Raw genomic sequence first — 14,867 nt, 5'->3', positions numbered from 1 at the left:
GGGACGGATCCCTCCCCGTGACCACCGAACATCGAATCGTTTGGAACCGCGTCGGAAACTTACATATTGGTGATATTATGGACATGCACGTTGCCTAGGTGATGAATGCAACGTACCCAGTTACTCCGCCTACTAGCAAAAAGTGCTGCATGCCGTAGCATACACGAATCACACTCAAACGGTGAGGAGCGTCGCGAGGTTGCACGACGTGTTGAGGTCGATGCGCTTCGTGCTGTCCTCATAGATGATGCTCATGTTCATGGTGGCTAGCGCATCCTTGAATATCGTGTACTCGGTCGCGTAGCTGCTCTCACCCGTGATGAAGTACTGCACGTAGTTGTCGATAAGTGCTGTGACCATCTCGACCATGTGTGCGCGGTTGGCCATCTCCACGAACAGCCGGAAGGTCTGCTGACTCATGCCACGAGGGACACCGACGTCGGGCGTCAGGCCGGACAAGTAGCCCAGGTAGTCCTGGTTGACGTACAGCGTCAGGTTGAGGTATCCAATGCCGTTGAGCCCCATCTGCGAGACGTTGGTCACGTTGACGTCGATGTCCATGGTCCAGCCCTCGTCGGTGCAGCCCCAGAAGTCAATGTGGTCGATGACCGTCAGCGGGTCTCGGAAGTTGTTCAAGCCCTCGATGGTGAGCTCGCGCTTGAAGTCGAGCCCGCCGTAGCTGAAGCCCAGCGCGTGAGCCTTGACCTTTGCACTGGTATCGAAGACCACGGTGACGTCGTCCATGACTGCCGTGGACATGGCGGAGAACGCGTCCGCGTCCGTGACGATGAGGTCGCTGGTGATGTTGAGGTCGTACTCCTGCGCGCCCTTGTCGATGGTGAGCGCGGGGAACTCGAATGTGGCGAAGGTCGAGCCGCCGTATAGCAGCTTGGCCGTGGTGGCGTCCGACCGCGCGTTCATGCTCAGGTCGTGCGTGAGGTGCAGGCTCAGGTCGCTGGAGAGCGTGGTCTGGTCGGTGATCTGGTTGATGTCGAGGTAGTTGACGGTCATGTGGATCTTGTTGACGTTGTGCTGGAAGATGGCCTTGGCGACCACGAACCACAAGATGAGGATGACCACGACCAGCAGCACGACCACGATGCCCAGGATGGCCAGGATGCGCTGCTTCTTGGTGATCCGCCACCACAGGAACTTCTTGAGCGGCTTGCCGCCCTTCTCGGCCTCCTCCTTGAGCACGTCCTGGCTGTTGGCGGCCACGTCCACCTTGAAGGCCGTGTCCGGCGGCGACTGGTACTGGTAGTGGTCCAAGTCCACATTGGCGCGCGCAGGGCTCTGCAGCGTTTCGGCCACGGGCGTCTTGACCTCCTGCTGGTAGGTCGCCATGGTCGGAGAGGCGAAGGGGGAGCGAGTGAACTCGAGGCTTGCGGCCCAGGCGGCGGGTTGGCGAATGGCCCTGTCCGACTAGACCGACCGCAGCCAACACCTGTGGGGCCGGGGCCAACACCTGCGGGCGGGGGAGCACCTCGCGCTTCTTCCTCACGGCGGGTTTTCCGTTGCCTTGAGCTTTGCCATCATCACCGTGACACCTTTGGGGGATGGGCGAGACACTTCAAGGTGACATACCGACGCTTGGAGAGCACAACACACAGTTGGCGAGCAGCGGTCTCCGCAGAACAGGTCCGCTTCAACGAATGCCGCCGAGCGTGGGCGTGGTCGTGTCGGTGCCTGCCCTGCACTGCGCTGACTCGAGCTACATCGGTAGTCTCCGTAATGCGCGCGTCGCCACCGAAATGCTATCGTTTTCGTCGCGCAGCAGCCGTGGGCGAGTTTGGTTGCAGTCGCTGCATGGAGTGCCGGACCGCACAAGTGCTGATCGCCATCCTGCTGCGCGCCACCGCCGGCAATGCCTGGTGGTGGTCGATTGTCGTGCATTCGCAGGATGGTTGCCAGCGGCGCTAGTGACGCACCAGGATCACCGACGCCTTTAACACTTACCAGCATCCAGCAGACCTCTGGATCGCACCCCGACAGTAGCAGGCCGTACGCAGACAGCAGTAGCAGCAGAGGCGAGGGAGATCGAACACCAGACTACTACTCGACGCCACAGGACAAGCAATGTGAGCGGCCGCCACGGCGTCGCTCCCCAAATGTGCGGGCGCAAAAGGCCCAGCGCTTGCTCCATGATATTCCGCGGGCGGCAGGTGATCGATCCTTCCCGCGCGATCGGCACCACCGCGTGTCAATGCCGACGTCGTCCGTCCAAAGCTCTGTCGCGATGTACAAGCACAGCCAACCGATCGCTCGGGAGCGATATGCATCGCCTTGCCCATCGCTAGCGAGGCTCGCTCAGCGAGCACAACGGCCGCTTACTCCAGTCGAACTGCTTACAACTTGGTTTACTACACTGGATTCCAGTATGAATTGGCTTGACAGCCGTGGTTCCAGCGCATCCCGCTCGGTTGAAGCAGCTTGTTGCCTGCCCCCCTTGCTCAACGTGAGCCTCGCGGTGAGACGTGTATGTCGGCAAACCGCGGAGACACCTTCGCTGGAAGAATGTCAGTCGCAAACGAGGGCGAAGGTCTCTTTGCTGTGCGGAACGATCGAGTCGAGGGTGGAGCTGTTCAAGCAAGCAACCATGCCTCGCCAGCGATCCAAGTCGTCACTGATCAGGTCCGAGGTGGCGAAGTCCGTGGCACCGGAGCGGTCCCGCCTTTAGAAGTACATGTGATGTATTGGGCTGGTCGGGGTCTACAGATGAAGCTAGGCCGGAGCTAGCGACTGCAGTGATTGAGCGAGGAGTTTGGGTTCGCCGAGCGGTTTGATGACAATAAGCTGCAAGCATTGGCTTCTGCATGGATGGCGGCATTGACGAGTGTTAAACGCGTGGAGGGCGATAAGCAGGTTGGTGCTGCTGGGCGATTTGAGGTCGATGGCCGAGTGTCGCCAGTAATAGAGAGCTTGTGCGATGGTGGATAGTTGTGTGAAGGTTGACAAGCCTTGCACGTCGAGTTCTTGTAGGTCTCATTTCTGCAGGAGCCACGGTGGCTTGCTCGGAGCAAGATGCTCCTGACATTAGCATTCCTGATGTAGATGAATGGCCCGGCTTTGCGAGATAATTCCAATTGCTCTTGAAGTGAACGCAGAAGATACCATGCTCTTTATCTGTAATAAGTTGAAGTTATTGCGCCGCAAGCTTTTCAGCGAGTACTGGATGGTTGTGCAGAGCGATTGACGCCAATCTGAACGAGACCTCGTCACGCTTCCTCGGTGTTATCGACCTTCTAATGTCTACTTGCCGTGATGACTCACCCCTACCAGCAGTAAGTTATCCATCGCCCCAGCACTTACTTTCGCGCGGATGGCGTTCAGAGCAAGTATTGGCGAACGTAAAACGTAGGTACTGCGGTGGGAGATCACACATTGCGAATCGCTTGCTGCGGCGGCAGCGTATGTTAAAAAATATGGTTGTGATTGATGCTGTTGCATCGTTGGTCGGTTGTCCAGACCGCATCAAGCCGCTCGACGATCACATACTCCTCGCTCATCCACCACAGTCGCTCACCGAGGCCCCGCTCATCGGCAGAGCTCGTACGTCAAATAATATTCAACAGCAGAGACCCTCGCGACTGGCAACCTTCCAGCAAAGGTGTCTCCGTGGTTTGCCGACATACACGTCGCCGGACCCTCACCGCGAGGCTCCCGTCGGGCAAGGGGGGCAGGCAACAAGCTGCTTCAATCGAGTGGGATGCGCCGGAACCACGGCTGTCAAGCCAATTCATACTGGAATCCAGTGTAGTAAACCAAGTTGTAAGCAGCTCGGCTTGAGTAAGCGGCCTCGTGGAATGCAGGGCTCACTTCACTCCTCATATTGCTCGGCCGCCGACCCGAGCGATCGGTTGGCTGCGCTTATATCGCGGTAGAGCTCCGGACGGATGACATCGGTATTGACACGCGGTGGTACCGATCGCGCGGGAGGATCGATCACCTGCCGCCCGCGGAATATCATGGAGCGAACGCTGGGCCTGTTGCGCCCACACATTTGGAGAGCGACGCCGCGGCGGCCGCCCAAATTGCTTGTCCTGTGGCGTCGAGGAGTAGTCTGATGTTCGATCTTGCTGCTGTCTGCGTACAGCCTGCTACTGTCAGACCCATTGTCGGTGCGAGCGGCGCTGGCTGTTCCAGAGGTCTGCTGGATGCTGGTAAGTGTTAAAGGCACCTCACCAACTTGGATGGCTATCAACGGCGAGCATGCGGGTGCAACCAAGGGTCAGGCCTAGCGCAGACGTCGAGAGCTCTACTACGTTTCACATCTAGTTGTTGCAACTGGAAATATTGTTGATCGCGAGTTAACTCATAATGTAGCAGCACGCAGCACCAGAGGCATTACTCGGCGTGAAGGCCGAGTTGTGCGCTGACAATGAGTGCTCCTAACGTTGACGTTTCTATGGAGACTTCACGATAGCGTCCTGAATCGTTTTAAATATCTATTCGTCGTTTATCATCGGCCCTACGAATCGGGTAAAGTTTGTTTGGCATTCCAATAGCGGCTTCACGGCATCGGAAGCGGGAGCGTCGCTGCTGTGTGCGCAGCGGCCAGCTTGTCTGCCTGCTTTTTCTTCTTGGTGTGCTCGGCGATGCGTTCCTTAAGCTCCTTGATCTCCATGTCGGCGCTCAGCAGCAGATTCTTGGTGTCCTGGATTTCCTTCGTCACGAAGGTCTCCGCGTGCGCCAGCGTCTTGAGCACCTCAACGTCCGAGTAGGTGGGCAGATGGTCTTGCATGGCGAGCGGCGGCGCCTGGCGGTCCGGCCCGGCCATCAGCTTCTTGTAGAAGAACTCGGTCGGCTCGTTGAACACTAGCTCGTCGTAGAACTCGCTCACCACCGGCTGCAGTACAACACAATGCAACACAGTCCATCAGCTATTGAAGACACCAGCAGCGTTCAAACCTACAGACAGAAGACCGACCGACACCTTCTTCGTACTGGCAGGCTGGCTGTTGGGCGGGTACAGCACCAGCAGGTGGATGATGCTGATGGGCCGCTCCGTCGGGTCGTGGAAGTAGATCTGGATGCGCGTCTCGAACTCGCCCCAACCCAGCTCCGTGACCTCGTAGGGCGGCTCCGTCAGCACGCGCACGGGGTTGGCGAAGCTCACGTGCAGGCTGATGACCACCTTGCTGATCATGTAAGACAGGTCCTCGTTGTCCACGCCGCGCAGGTAGATGGACCAGCGGTGCGTCTTGGTCTCCTCGGCCTTGCGCCCGAGGTACGTGGCCACCGACCCGTACAGGATCGGCTTGCTCACCACCACGTTCTTCTGCCGAGCGTCCGACATGCCAGAGTGAATATGGTATGTATGGAGCTTTCCCAGCTGAAGGCGGAGTATTTGATTCGTCCAAATTTTCGAATTATCTGATTGGAGGATATTGGTAATGCCGCACTTTTTTTTCAAACAGTTCTGCATTTTGGCGGCGCGATAAACGCCAAGATGAAGCGGAAGCACGCGACCACCGCCGCGCACGCAGCGGCAGCATCAGGCGAGCAGCAGCAGACGTCGCCCGTTGCGAAGAGAGGTGAGTGAATAACCTGCTACATGCTGCAGTAGATTTGGTTCAGCTGTGGGGCCCTGGGACGTTGGACATATTCGACGCATTTTGAATTTTGAATTTGAAAATTGCTCGGCGTGGAGACAGCATTAACGCTGTGGACTGGTGCTGGCTGTGCGCGTTGGCAATAGTGCGAGGGTCGAAGGGTAGTGGTGAAGAAGACAAGGCGCCTTTGGAGCTGCTGGACGAGATCATCGACGTCCAGGGATTCTTGCTGCGAGATTGCCAGGCCTCGTCCAAAGTGCGTCTGACCGTCGGAGACGCTGTGGATGGGGGTACTGTACTTATGCGCGCTCACATTTGTAGAAGCTGGTGGAGCAAGCGAAGTTGCGCGCGGGGGAGCTGCAGCGGGAGTTTGAGGCTGGCAAGAAAGTGCTGCTGGCTGCCCTTGAAGCGGAGAAGGAAAACTTGGACAAAGGTGCGGATGTTGCGCTTGTATCAGGAGGAGGTCGGAGTTAATGTGTTGATGCCGTTGTTTGTTGTGGCCTATGAAGTAGACGGTAACTCCTCTCCACGAGCGTTTTCAATATCGGTGCGATGCATCACGGGGCCGTATCGAGGACGCAAGTTTCACATGGATATTGACGTGGTAAGCTACTTAAGTATTTTCATACCACATTTGTGGCAATGCATTCTAGCCAGCTAACCTTTCTTCACACAGAATCGGCATTCATCGTGCTTTGTGGGTCGTTCAACTGGTCGGAAATTTCGGCCACCTCGTGGGTTGAGCATGCCCAAGGACTCGGAGCTCTCGACGTCTCACGGAGAGGTACTAACGCGCTGGCATTATCATGCCTGATCACTTTTGCTAAGTCACCTGTGTTTCCTATGTACAGATCAAAATGGATGCGTCCGGGAAAATCTTCTTTATCGACACGGACAGTACCAACGGTACCCGCATCAACGACGTGGAGTTGGAAGCTCACGAGCCGCACGAGCTTACTGTAGGCAAGCCCGTCAAGGTGGAAGTCGGCGCTGGCGAGTACGAATTTACGTTCGAGCAAAAATCTTGAATCGACGGGCTTTCAACTCTTCCGAGTCGTTGGTAGTATTAGCATTTTTTGGCTCGCCTCCACAAGAACCAGAGAGGCCGAAGAAACAGCGCCCAATCGCTAGCGGTTGCTGACCACCACCCTATAGTATTATATTCCGTGTTCTCTTTTCAGGTTTTCTCTTTGTATCGTGCAGAGCTCGCCAACCTAGAGTCTGCATCTCCCTCCATCTGTGCACTTTCGGACATCGGTTCCCCCCACTTCACGCAACGAAGACTCCTGGACGCTAGCATTTTCTCAGCCTGCTCTACTCCTCCTCAACTTCCAACTGCAAAAAAGACAGCGTCTCGCTCCTCTGGAGCGGAAAACATCTAGTTGGAGCCCGAGATCTTGTCCTTGAAGTCGCCCACAGCCTTGTCCGTCTTGTCCAGCGCGGTCTGTGCATCGGGGTTGCCGGCGAACGCCAGTTGGCACGTCGTCCAGCTCGAGCCGGCGCCGGAGCCCGCGCCCAGACCCGTGATTAGTCCGCGACCCGCGCCGGAACCTGAACAAATTATAAGCGAACAGCGTCAATCATCGGGTGTCCCGGAGGTTGAGGGGATCGCCGTGCGGACGTACGCGCCAGCACGAGGGACGTGAGGCCTCCAGCCACGAGGCCGGCGCCGAAGTACAGCGTGAAGTTCTCCAGGCACTTGTCCCACTTCTCGGAGATGCGGTACTCGGACGGGATCTCCTTGTTGTCGCTCATGGTGCTGCTCTGCTCGTCGCGCTGCTCTTCCTGGCTCGAATCGATCCTGCCCCGGTTCAGACGTGAGGACGGCGCGATACCACGACTTTCAGCCAATCAGCTGGTGTGATTCCGTTTAAGTACGACTATCAACCTTTGTGTGCACTGACCATCGAAACGCTGCGAGAGCAATGGACGAGGAGCGCGTCGTGCTGCTGGGCACGATCCAGGAGCGCCAGAGCGTGGACAATGGCTCGCCCTACGTGTGCAAGGCTGGAGGAACCCCTGTAAGTGCTGCTACTGAATTTGCTGTGTAGTTTACCATTGTGTTGCATTTGGAAAATTGATGTTGATACATGATCGGTCATTGCGACGTTTGGTGTGCTTGCTTGTGCAGGCCTGGTACTCGGAGCCGCCGACGGAAGCCAGCAGCCTGACTTGTGCAAAGTGCGGCAGAGGATTGTTCCTGGTTGCTCAGGTGTACGCTCCCGTGGAGACCGACCGGACGCTGTACGTCTTCGGGTGCAACACGGTGGCGTGCACGGAGGCCGCGGGCAGTTGGCGAGTGCTCCGTGACCAAGTTGAGGCGGCGAAGGAAGCGCCGGTGGTGGCTGAAGTGGAAAAGGTGGCAGAGCAGGTGGATAAAGTGAAGATCGCGTGGGGCTCGGACAGCGATGACAGCGACTGGAGCGACGACGAAGACGACAGTAAGCCACAAACTCCGGCGGCCGATATTGTAGATCTAGAGGCGCTTCTGCAACAGAGAGACGATGCCATGAAGACTAGTGCGAAGACGACCAAGGCATCCCCAGCGCCTAAGAAGGTGGAGGCTGTGAAGGAAAGTGCGTCGATGGGCAAGCGACATGCCTTCCCGGCGCTGCCGATTGAAGTGATTGACGAACCGTATGAGGACTACACGGCCGAGCACGACTACGCTCACGAGAACAAACTGCTCGAGCAGTACATGAAGCAGGAGGAAGAGGAAAAATCCACCGACATCGGAGACCTGCGCACTGTCATCTCGAACTCAAAGAAGAAGGGAGCGGCCACTCAGGCAAGTGGATCTGCGTCTTCAACGGGCGAGTCGTACGAGAAAACCCCGGCGGAACAGCGGCACTTGCTGCGGTTCCAGAAGCGCATCAGTCGCTGCCCTCTGCAGTGTCTCCGCTACGATTACGGCGGCGAGCCGCTGTGGCCTGTGGTGATTCCGCAGAACCTCAAGGTCCCGAACTGTCCAGGCTGCGGTGAAGAGCGCTCGTTCGAGATGCAGCTGACACCGACGATCAACTACTTTCTCAAGGTGGACGAGTATGCAGCAGCCGAATCTCCATCGCAGCAAAAATCCGTGCCAACTTCCGACGGCGGTGCAGCTGAAGCACCGAAAGCGGTGGTGCCTCCAGGCGGCATGGATTGGCTCAGTCTCATCGTGTACAGCTGCTCCGCGAGTTGCACACAGAACCACGAGGAGTTCATCTACGTCGTGCCGTCGCCCACATCCTAGATAGAGTCCACAAGAGCAAAAAGTACACAAACGACTTCATTTTATCCCATACAAAAACATAGTGCACAGAAAAACAGCAAACATCACAAAACAAAGCAACCATCATTCTTCGCGCAACATTTCCTTGGTGCGACATCCAACCATCTCCAACCGCTCGTCGATAGCGTGGATAATGCGGGCGATGCGCGTGCGGCTCCTGCTGCGCACGGGCGCCTCTGGGCGCCGCAGCAGCTTGAAACCATTGCGCCCACTAGCCTCCGCACTGGACAATGCATCGCCAACGCGACGCGGCTTCTCGTTCAGCGCCACGTACCCCACGCCCAGCGAGTCCGCGGCCACGGATGACACGGATGACAAGTCCGCGCCTCGCTTGGTCTGCGGCAAGTGCAACACGACGCTAAGCGCCACGAAAGACCTCGTCTTCTTCAAATGGTGCGAGGTTTTATTCTCAGTCATTAATCGTTGGTGTTGCAATTGGATTAGAGAATTTAATCTGACGCGCCAATTGACGCAACAGGAGGAACGGCATCCACGTATCCAGCGCCACGGACGAACCGCTCAAGAATTTGTTCCCGGAAGATTCAGTGGAGGAGGAGGACTCCAGCTGGAAGAAGCACAAGATGCTGTGCATCAAGTGCAACTACCAGGTCGGCACGCTCGCGCGGATCTTTTCGTCGGACAAAGTCCTGTTCAGCGCGTCGTGCGTGGCGGTGCAAATGCCCGAGGATCAGTCGCCGTTGATCTCGCTCTCGGGGTACCCTTCGTCGCTGCTGAGCTTTACGATGTGGTCGGAGCTTATTCTGATGGCGGAAACGCAGCCCAAGCTCAAGGACGCGCTGCAGATCCGCAGAGTGGACAATATCCAAGAGTACACCTCGGACAATGCACAACTGAACCGCAAACTGCTGATGGCGAAGGATTTACAGGAACTGCTGCGCATGGTGGACGAGAATGTGCGTGTGTGAGAGTTTTGGCATGGTTGGAGATGAGATGGGTTGGTGGGGGCTAAATGTTTCTCTGTGCTACAGGTTTTCGACTTGAACCACTACAATATTCGAACGGCGATTGACCGTGCTGGTAAATTTGTGGCGACACGAACGACGCGAGCAAACTTGTTGGTAAGGACACTTCATTTTACATTTTAGCGAAGTGCCAGTGAGCTGTGAAATATTGACCATCTTACTCTCGTTGCGATAACAGGCCGTCAACAGCATCGACGGTTCAAGCAAGTCTGAAGCGCCTGAGGATGACCTACTCGCTGTTCCGTCACCGGCGTTGTTCGCTAAATGGTCGGCCAAGCCGAACGCCTTGGATACGAAGAGGTGAGCCTCGTTTGTAGCTGGGACTGCGCTGGCCTTCCTATCTGATGTTGGTTCCTTGCACACAGGTTCTGGAAGTTGATAGATGAGACGGAAAAGTTGGTGAACTTTGGCATTGCTGCCTTCAAAACGGGCGGTGCATTGTCCAGTCTCACGACTGCGCTAATGCGTCTTGGTGTGGGTCGAACCTCGATGTTGCAGTACGTTCCCTTCAACCGAGACTTTACCGTGTGGAACTGCCAGCTAATTTATCTATTCTGTCTGCACGCATTGTTTCAGGCCTATAGCAGCGCAGACTGTGTACATGCTACAAGCTGAAAGCCCAAAAATTAACGCGCACAAAGCATCCATGGTGGTGACGGCCATAGCCCACTTGCTGCCGAAGGAAAGCCGCAGGCAGGATTGGGTTTTGGAGGCTTTGCAAGTAACGAGCAAGGCGGTTTTAGCCGGGTTAGATGATGAAAACACAAGCGCGGAGGACAGGCAGCGAGCAACCGAGGTACTTGTTCCGTTGACTCGGTCCTTCTTGTTCGTAGAGAAGTTCGACGAGGACTTGTTTCGGAAAATGTTCGAGGAGGTTAACTCGGGCACGCTGGACAAATTGAACCTGCCGCCGTTCAAGCTGCGTGTTCTCAAGTCAAAGTTGTACCAGGTTCACCTGGACTGCGAGCTTAATGACCGACCTAGCGAGTTTCGGCTGTCGCCGGCGCTGAAGGATGAGTGCAAACGCGTGTTCGACGCGCACCAGAAGAAGGGCAAAAGCTCTTCCTTTCGCCTGCACCACCTTGTCTCTTCGGCGCTGGATGAGATCGGAATCCGAAACGAGACCTCGTTCGCTACGGAGGCGGGCTATCACCTCGATGTCGTGGCACCGAGGCAGAAGATCGCAATTGAACTCAATCCGTCGGACTGCTACCAGGCACTGGAGCCCGACGATGATGACAAGGATCCTAAAACCTTCGCGTTTGTAGACCTGAAGGCACGACACCTAGAGCTTTTGGGCTGGACCGTCATCCAGCTCCACGCGGACCGATTCCAGCAGCTCGATTCGCTCGAGGACCGTGTGTTGCACCTCAGTATGCTCTTAGAAATCGCCACCTGCCGCGAGCGTAAGGCAGCCGCGGCCAATCGGGCGCAGATCAAAGATAGGAAGTAAGGTTGCGCAGCACCATCGTAGACAGAGACCCAGACACTCACCGATGGTGTTATCTCAATGCAACGTGAATTTTTGCTACCATGGTTGGTCGGCGTCGTTCTCCTCTATGTGCGCAGATTATTCCATCCAGCCTCGAGTTCGCTCTACTGCTTGGATTTCTTCTTCTTGTGTTTCTTGTCCTTCTTCTCCTGTTTAGAGGGCTTCTCCTCCTGTTCAGGCTCCTCCCTCTTCTGCTTTTTGTGTTTCTTCTTATCCTTCTTGGATTTGGGCTTCGGCGCGTCCTCCTCGGCGCTGACGACGGCCGCCTCCTCCTTGTCATCCTCGGCGCTGACGACGGCCGCCTCCTCCTTGTCATCCTCGACAGCGGCGGCCGTGTCCTCGTCCTCAGCCTGCTCCAGTTTGCGCTTCTTGCTTTTCTTCTTCTTAGGATCCTTCTCAGCCTCAGCCTCAGCCTCGGCTTCAGCAGCGGCTTCCTCCGCAGCGCGCTTCGCCTTCTTCGCCTTCTTCTCCTTTTTCAGGCGCTTCTTCTCCTCCTTCGAGAGCTGTTCATGCTCCGTCTCGCTGTCCTCAGCCGCCTTGGCCTTCTTTTTGCTCTTCTTTTTGTCCTTCTTGGCCTTCTTCTCGCTCACGTCCTGCTGCTCGTCGTCCTCCTCCTTGTCCTCCTCCCAGTGCTTGTGCTGGTAGGTGGCCTCTCCCTGGCGTACGAACATGGAGTAGAGGCCGTTGTTGGGCAGCCCATCCGAGCGCTTGACGCCCTTCCTGCCGCCCAGCGACGCGAAGCCCAGGCCGCCCTACAAATGCACATCGGGCACGCAAGCTCAGCCCCCGCGTTTCCTCCAGCAAAGACGCCGTCCGTGGCGCAATCGACCGAGCATCGACCATACCTTCTTGCCGCCCGGGCGCAGCTTGGAGAGCATGTCATGGAGCCGGATGAGCTTCTCGTCCTCCATCTTCGGTCGCGGTCGCTGTGCTGTACAAGGCTGCGGAGCGTTCGAGACGGACCCGTCCAGTCAAATGGCAGGCGTGCGGCGAGAGATGGCGCAGTCTGATCGGCCGCCAGCACCAATCAAGCAAACGCTTTGAAAAAAAAAAGCTTTTTTTTTATGAGACCGGATCTGCAGCTCAGATAGTGACGTCTCCAGATACGGACAAATAAGACGGATGACGTGATTTATACTGGAGGCAAGTTAAATCGTTACCTACACTTGCAGTGGCTGGTCTTGCGGGCCCGCTAAAGACGGGGACGAGGTTTTATCGACGCTGCCCGAGGTTTTTATGTGGCCGGGATGGTGTCACCAATTCGGTGGGCGTGAGCCGCGTGCCCCCGAGCAAGTCGCAGCGTGGCGCGAGACCGGCCCGTACGCCTTGCCGCTGGGGTGACTAACGCCGCTACAACGCTTTTGCGAGTTCTTTTGCGAACGTACTCGAACACTCAGTAAAAAAAATCGGCTTTGCTGTTGCAGTGCCCCTGCATTTATCATTCAAGTTTCGCGGTGAGAAGAGCATACTTCTAAAGTATATTGTAATGTCTGGCTCCAATCTGATCGCGGCGCAGTCTTCGGCGGTCTTTAGCGGCAATAGCGAGCCAACGAGATCCGCAAGAATTCCGGGTCAAAGCTCAAGAAGTAGGGTACTGCAATGGTTTTGTATTGCGAAGAATACGCAACTCTACATGAATGTGCGCTGCATTACCCTGCGTGCCGACCTCTTTGCGCCCAATGAATTCGTGCGCGAACAACCAACCGATCTGCCCGCAATTCTACCAGCGCCAGCGCCAACGCCTACGAAGCCTGAAAGCTCCGACACATGATACGAGCCTGGTCATCGACACCACCGCGTGTCGCGCTGTGCCTGTACTGCCGAGCTTGCACATGCGCTCGCGCTGGCTTTCGCAAGGATGTTGATCTAATACAAGTGTGTCGCCGGACTCCAGCTGAAGTCCCTCGGCAGCGTTGCGCTGAGGCACATCAGCCAAAAATCGCCTCATCTGCGGCAAAAGAACGCTTCAGCATATACGGAGCCTCCGCATCGCGATATTTCTCATCTTGCTTTCCCCCAACAGTCAACACGACCGAAGAGTTTGTAGAAGTGGATCCTCGTCCCACATTGCAGATGACAGGTTCAGCAAATCAGACGAGATCGCCCATCCCCCTTGAGCTCCCGCGTTGGCAACGGGCAGGTTGACACGCTTGACAGGTGACGACATACATGTAGTGGAGACTGGGCTCAGCCGAGCAGCTCAGGTGGGTCGCAGGCACCGCCTGCAGCTCGAGGCTCGAGGTCACTTTGCAATTTGCGCCTCCGAGGGACAGTCGCCGCACAGCATGAGCAGCACGCCGCACCAGTACGCCGAGAAGGTGCACACGCCCGTGGCCGAGGGCGCACACTACAACGACGAGACCGCGCTGCGGCTCGACGTGTCGGCGCCCGGCGCCGATAGCAAGAAGGACGACGGCGACATCGCCGTGCCCATGGACAAGAACGGCCGCCCGCTGGTCAAGTTCCTCAAGTGGCACATGACGCGCAAGCAGCGCATCCTGCTGATCAGCGGCCTGGTGGTCATCCTGCTGGCCGTGATCCTGCTCATCGTGTTCCTGGCCGTGATCCCGGCCCTGATCCAGCACTACGTCAACTCGGTGGACCTCACCATCAACTACCTGGACGTCAAGGGCGTGCCGAGCGACTCGACGCTCACTGTCGAGCTCAGCCTCAACGTCCAGCACGACATCGCCATCGCCGCCACCACGGACGACATCACGGCCTCGCTGCTGTACGGCGGCGTGGCCTTCGGCTCCGTGGTCATCCCGGGCCTCGACATCAAGACGGGCGAGCAGGACTACAACCTCACGGTGGACGGCACGCTCACGCTCTCGGACGTCGACACCTTCAACCTCATGGCCGAGGGCCTCGTGGAGGACACCGAGGTGTCTCTCGGTGCCAAGGCCTCCATTAAGGCACACGCCCTGGGCCTGACCTACGGCGGCCTGAGCCTCGAGCGCACGCTGCCCATTAACGGCTTCAACCAGTTCAGTGACCCGGCTCCTGAGATCGACTACATCGACTGGTTCGGCTGCTCCAACGACGTGTACCAAATGGACATTAACGTGACGCTCTACAACCCCGCCACCATGGGCCTCGATGGCATCGGCGCGCTCAACTTGAGCCTGTACTACTCTGACAGTTACCTCGGCTACGCCGAGTCGCTCAAGCCCGAGCTGGGCCTGCCCCGAGGCGAGAGTGTGCAGCTCTTCCGCGCCACCGTGCCGCAGGACTCGACGGCACTCAAGGCGATGGCCCTGGGCGTCGTGGCCAAGAAGGCGCAGTTCTACATCACGGGCGACAACCCGTACTCGACGCAGTACACCCAGTTCCAGGAGGCCATCAGCAAGGTCAACATGAGCATCGTGTACACGGACGGTCTCTCCAGCCTGGGCTTCAACACCTCGTGCAACATCCTGTCGCTCCTCGCTTAGGAAAGAAATGTATTAGACCACAGTAGCCATAGCAAAGCGAGCGCGGCTTGCAATAAAAGTCAGTTCGCCTCCATTCCTCCTTCGTCGGTGTTCATGAACGGCTTCTGTGCAACCCCGGGATAGCCCCGAGGT

The 14,867-nt window shown here is 57.1% G+C and overlaps 9 protein-coding genes across 10 annotated transcripts; 4 read left to right on the top strand and 5 right to left on the bottom strand.

The window, feature by feature from the left end:
* Positions 1 to 174: 174 nt before the first annotated feature.
* Positions 175 to 1,344, bottom strand: IUM83_13934 (DNA excision repair protein ERCC-6; the record flags this gene model as incomplete). Its single annotated transcript, XM_067938638.1, has 1 exon — positions 175 to 1,344. One exon carries the CDS (start codon positions 1,342 to 1,344, stop codon positions 175 to 177), a length of 1,170 nt encoding a protein of 389 aa, XP_067785604.1.
* Positions 1,345 to 4,510: 3,166 nt separating this feature from the next.
* On the bottom strand, positions 4,511 to 5,296 carry IUM83_13933 (yeats family protein; the record flags this gene model as incomplete). Of its 2 annotated transcripts, none has more annotated exons than XM_067938636.1 (2): positions 4,511 to 4,846; positions 4,928 to 5,296. In XM_067938636.1, 2 exons carry the CDS (start codon positions 5,294 to 5,296, stop codon positions 4,511 to 4,513), a joined length of 705 nt encoding a protein of 234 aa, XP_067785567.1. The 2 variants fall into 2 exon arrangements, with proteins under 2 accessions (XP_067785567.1, XP_067785566.1); XM_067938637.1 differs by having other exon boundaries at positions 4,934 to 5,296.
* Positions 5,297 to 5,449: 153 nt separating this feature from the next.
* Positions 5,450 to 6,580, top strand: IUM83_13932 (SMAD/FHA domain; the record flags this gene model as incomplete). Its single annotated transcript, XM_067938635.1, has 6 exons — positions 5,450 to 5,534; positions 5,699 to 5,808; positions 5,874 to 5,985; positions 6,065 to 6,156; positions 6,229 to 6,336; positions 6,404 to 6,580. The coding sequence occupies 6 exons, from the start codon at positions 5,450 to 5,452 to the stop codon at positions 6,578 to 6,580; spliced, it is 684 nt and encodes a 227-aa protein (XP_067785555.1).
* A 350-nt stretch (positions 6,581 to 6,930) lies between these two features.
* Positions 6,931 to 7,307, bottom strand: IUM83_13931 (uncharacterized protein; the record flags this gene model as incomplete). The annotated part of the gene is made up of 2 exons (XM_067938634.1): positions 6,931 to 7,103; positions 7,178 to 7,307. 2 exons carry the CDS (start codon positions 7,305 to 7,307, stop codon positions 6,931 to 6,933), a joined length of 303 nt encoding a protein of 100 aa, XP_067785569.1.
* A 170-nt stretch (positions 7,308 to 7,477) lies between these two features.
* On the top strand, positions 7,478 to 8,787 carry IUM83_13930 (putative MYND Zn-finger protein; the record flags this gene model as incomplete). Its single annotated transcript, XM_067938633.1, has 2 exons — positions 7,478 to 7,573; positions 7,684 to 8,787. 2 exons carry the CDS (start codon positions 7,478 to 7,480, stop codon positions 8,785 to 8,787), a joined length of 1,200 nt encoding a protein of 399 aa, XP_067785568.1.
* Positions 8,788 to 8,889: 102 nt separating this feature from the next.
* On the bottom strand, positions 8,890 to 9,243 carry IUM83_13929 (uncharacterized protein; the record flags this gene model as incomplete). The annotated part of the gene is made up of 1 exon (XM_067938632.1): positions 8,890 to 9,243. One exon carries the CDS (start codon positions 9,241 to 9,243, stop codon positions 8,890 to 8,892), a length of 354 nt encoding a protein of 117 aa, XP_067785670.1.
* IUM83_13928 (uncharacterized protein) lies at positions 8,960 to 11,262 on the top strand (the record flags this gene model as incomplete). Its single annotated transcript, XM_067938631.1, has 6 exons — positions 8,960 to 9,219; positions 9,305 to 9,740; positions 9,816 to 9,905; positions 9,988 to 10,109; positions 10,175 to 10,306; positions 10,386 to 11,262. 6 exons carry the CDS (start codon positions 8,960 to 8,962, stop codon positions 11,260 to 11,262), a joined length of 1,917 nt encoding a protein of 638 aa, XP_067785671.1.
* Positions 11,263 to 11,405: 143 nt separating this feature from the next.
* IUM83_13927 (uncharacterized protein) lies at positions 11,406 to 12,212 on the bottom strand (the record flags this gene model as incomplete). The annotated part of the gene is made up of 2 exons (XM_067938630.1): positions 11,406 to 12,053; positions 12,147 to 12,212. 2 exons carry the CDS (start codon positions 12,210 to 12,212, stop codon positions 11,406 to 11,408), a joined length of 714 nt encoding a protein of 237 aa, XP_067785666.1.
* A 1,374-nt stretch (positions 12,213 to 13,586) lies between these two features.
* On the top strand, positions 13,587 to 14,735 carry IUM83_13926 (E3 ubiquitin-protein ligase; the record flags this gene model as incomplete). The annotated part of the gene is made up of 1 exon (XM_067938629.1): positions 13,587 to 14,735. One exon carries the CDS (start codon positions 13,587 to 13,589, stop codon positions 14,733 to 14,735), a length of 1,149 nt encoding a protein of 382 aa, XP_067785667.1.
* Positions 14,736 to 14,867: the final 132 nt, after the last annotated feature.

This window comes from Phytophthora cinnamomi (genome assembly GCF_018691715.1).
Source record: "Phytophthora cinnamomi strain GKB4 chromosome Unknown Contig77, whole genome shotgun sequence".
In the NCBI taxonomy this organism is placed as follows: Eukaryota; Oomycota; class Peronosporomycetes; order Peronosporales; family Peronosporaceae; genus Phytophthora; species Phytophthora cinnamomi.
Note: the sequence above shows the minus strand (reverse complement) of the source record. Positions and strands in the feature narration are given on the sequence as shown.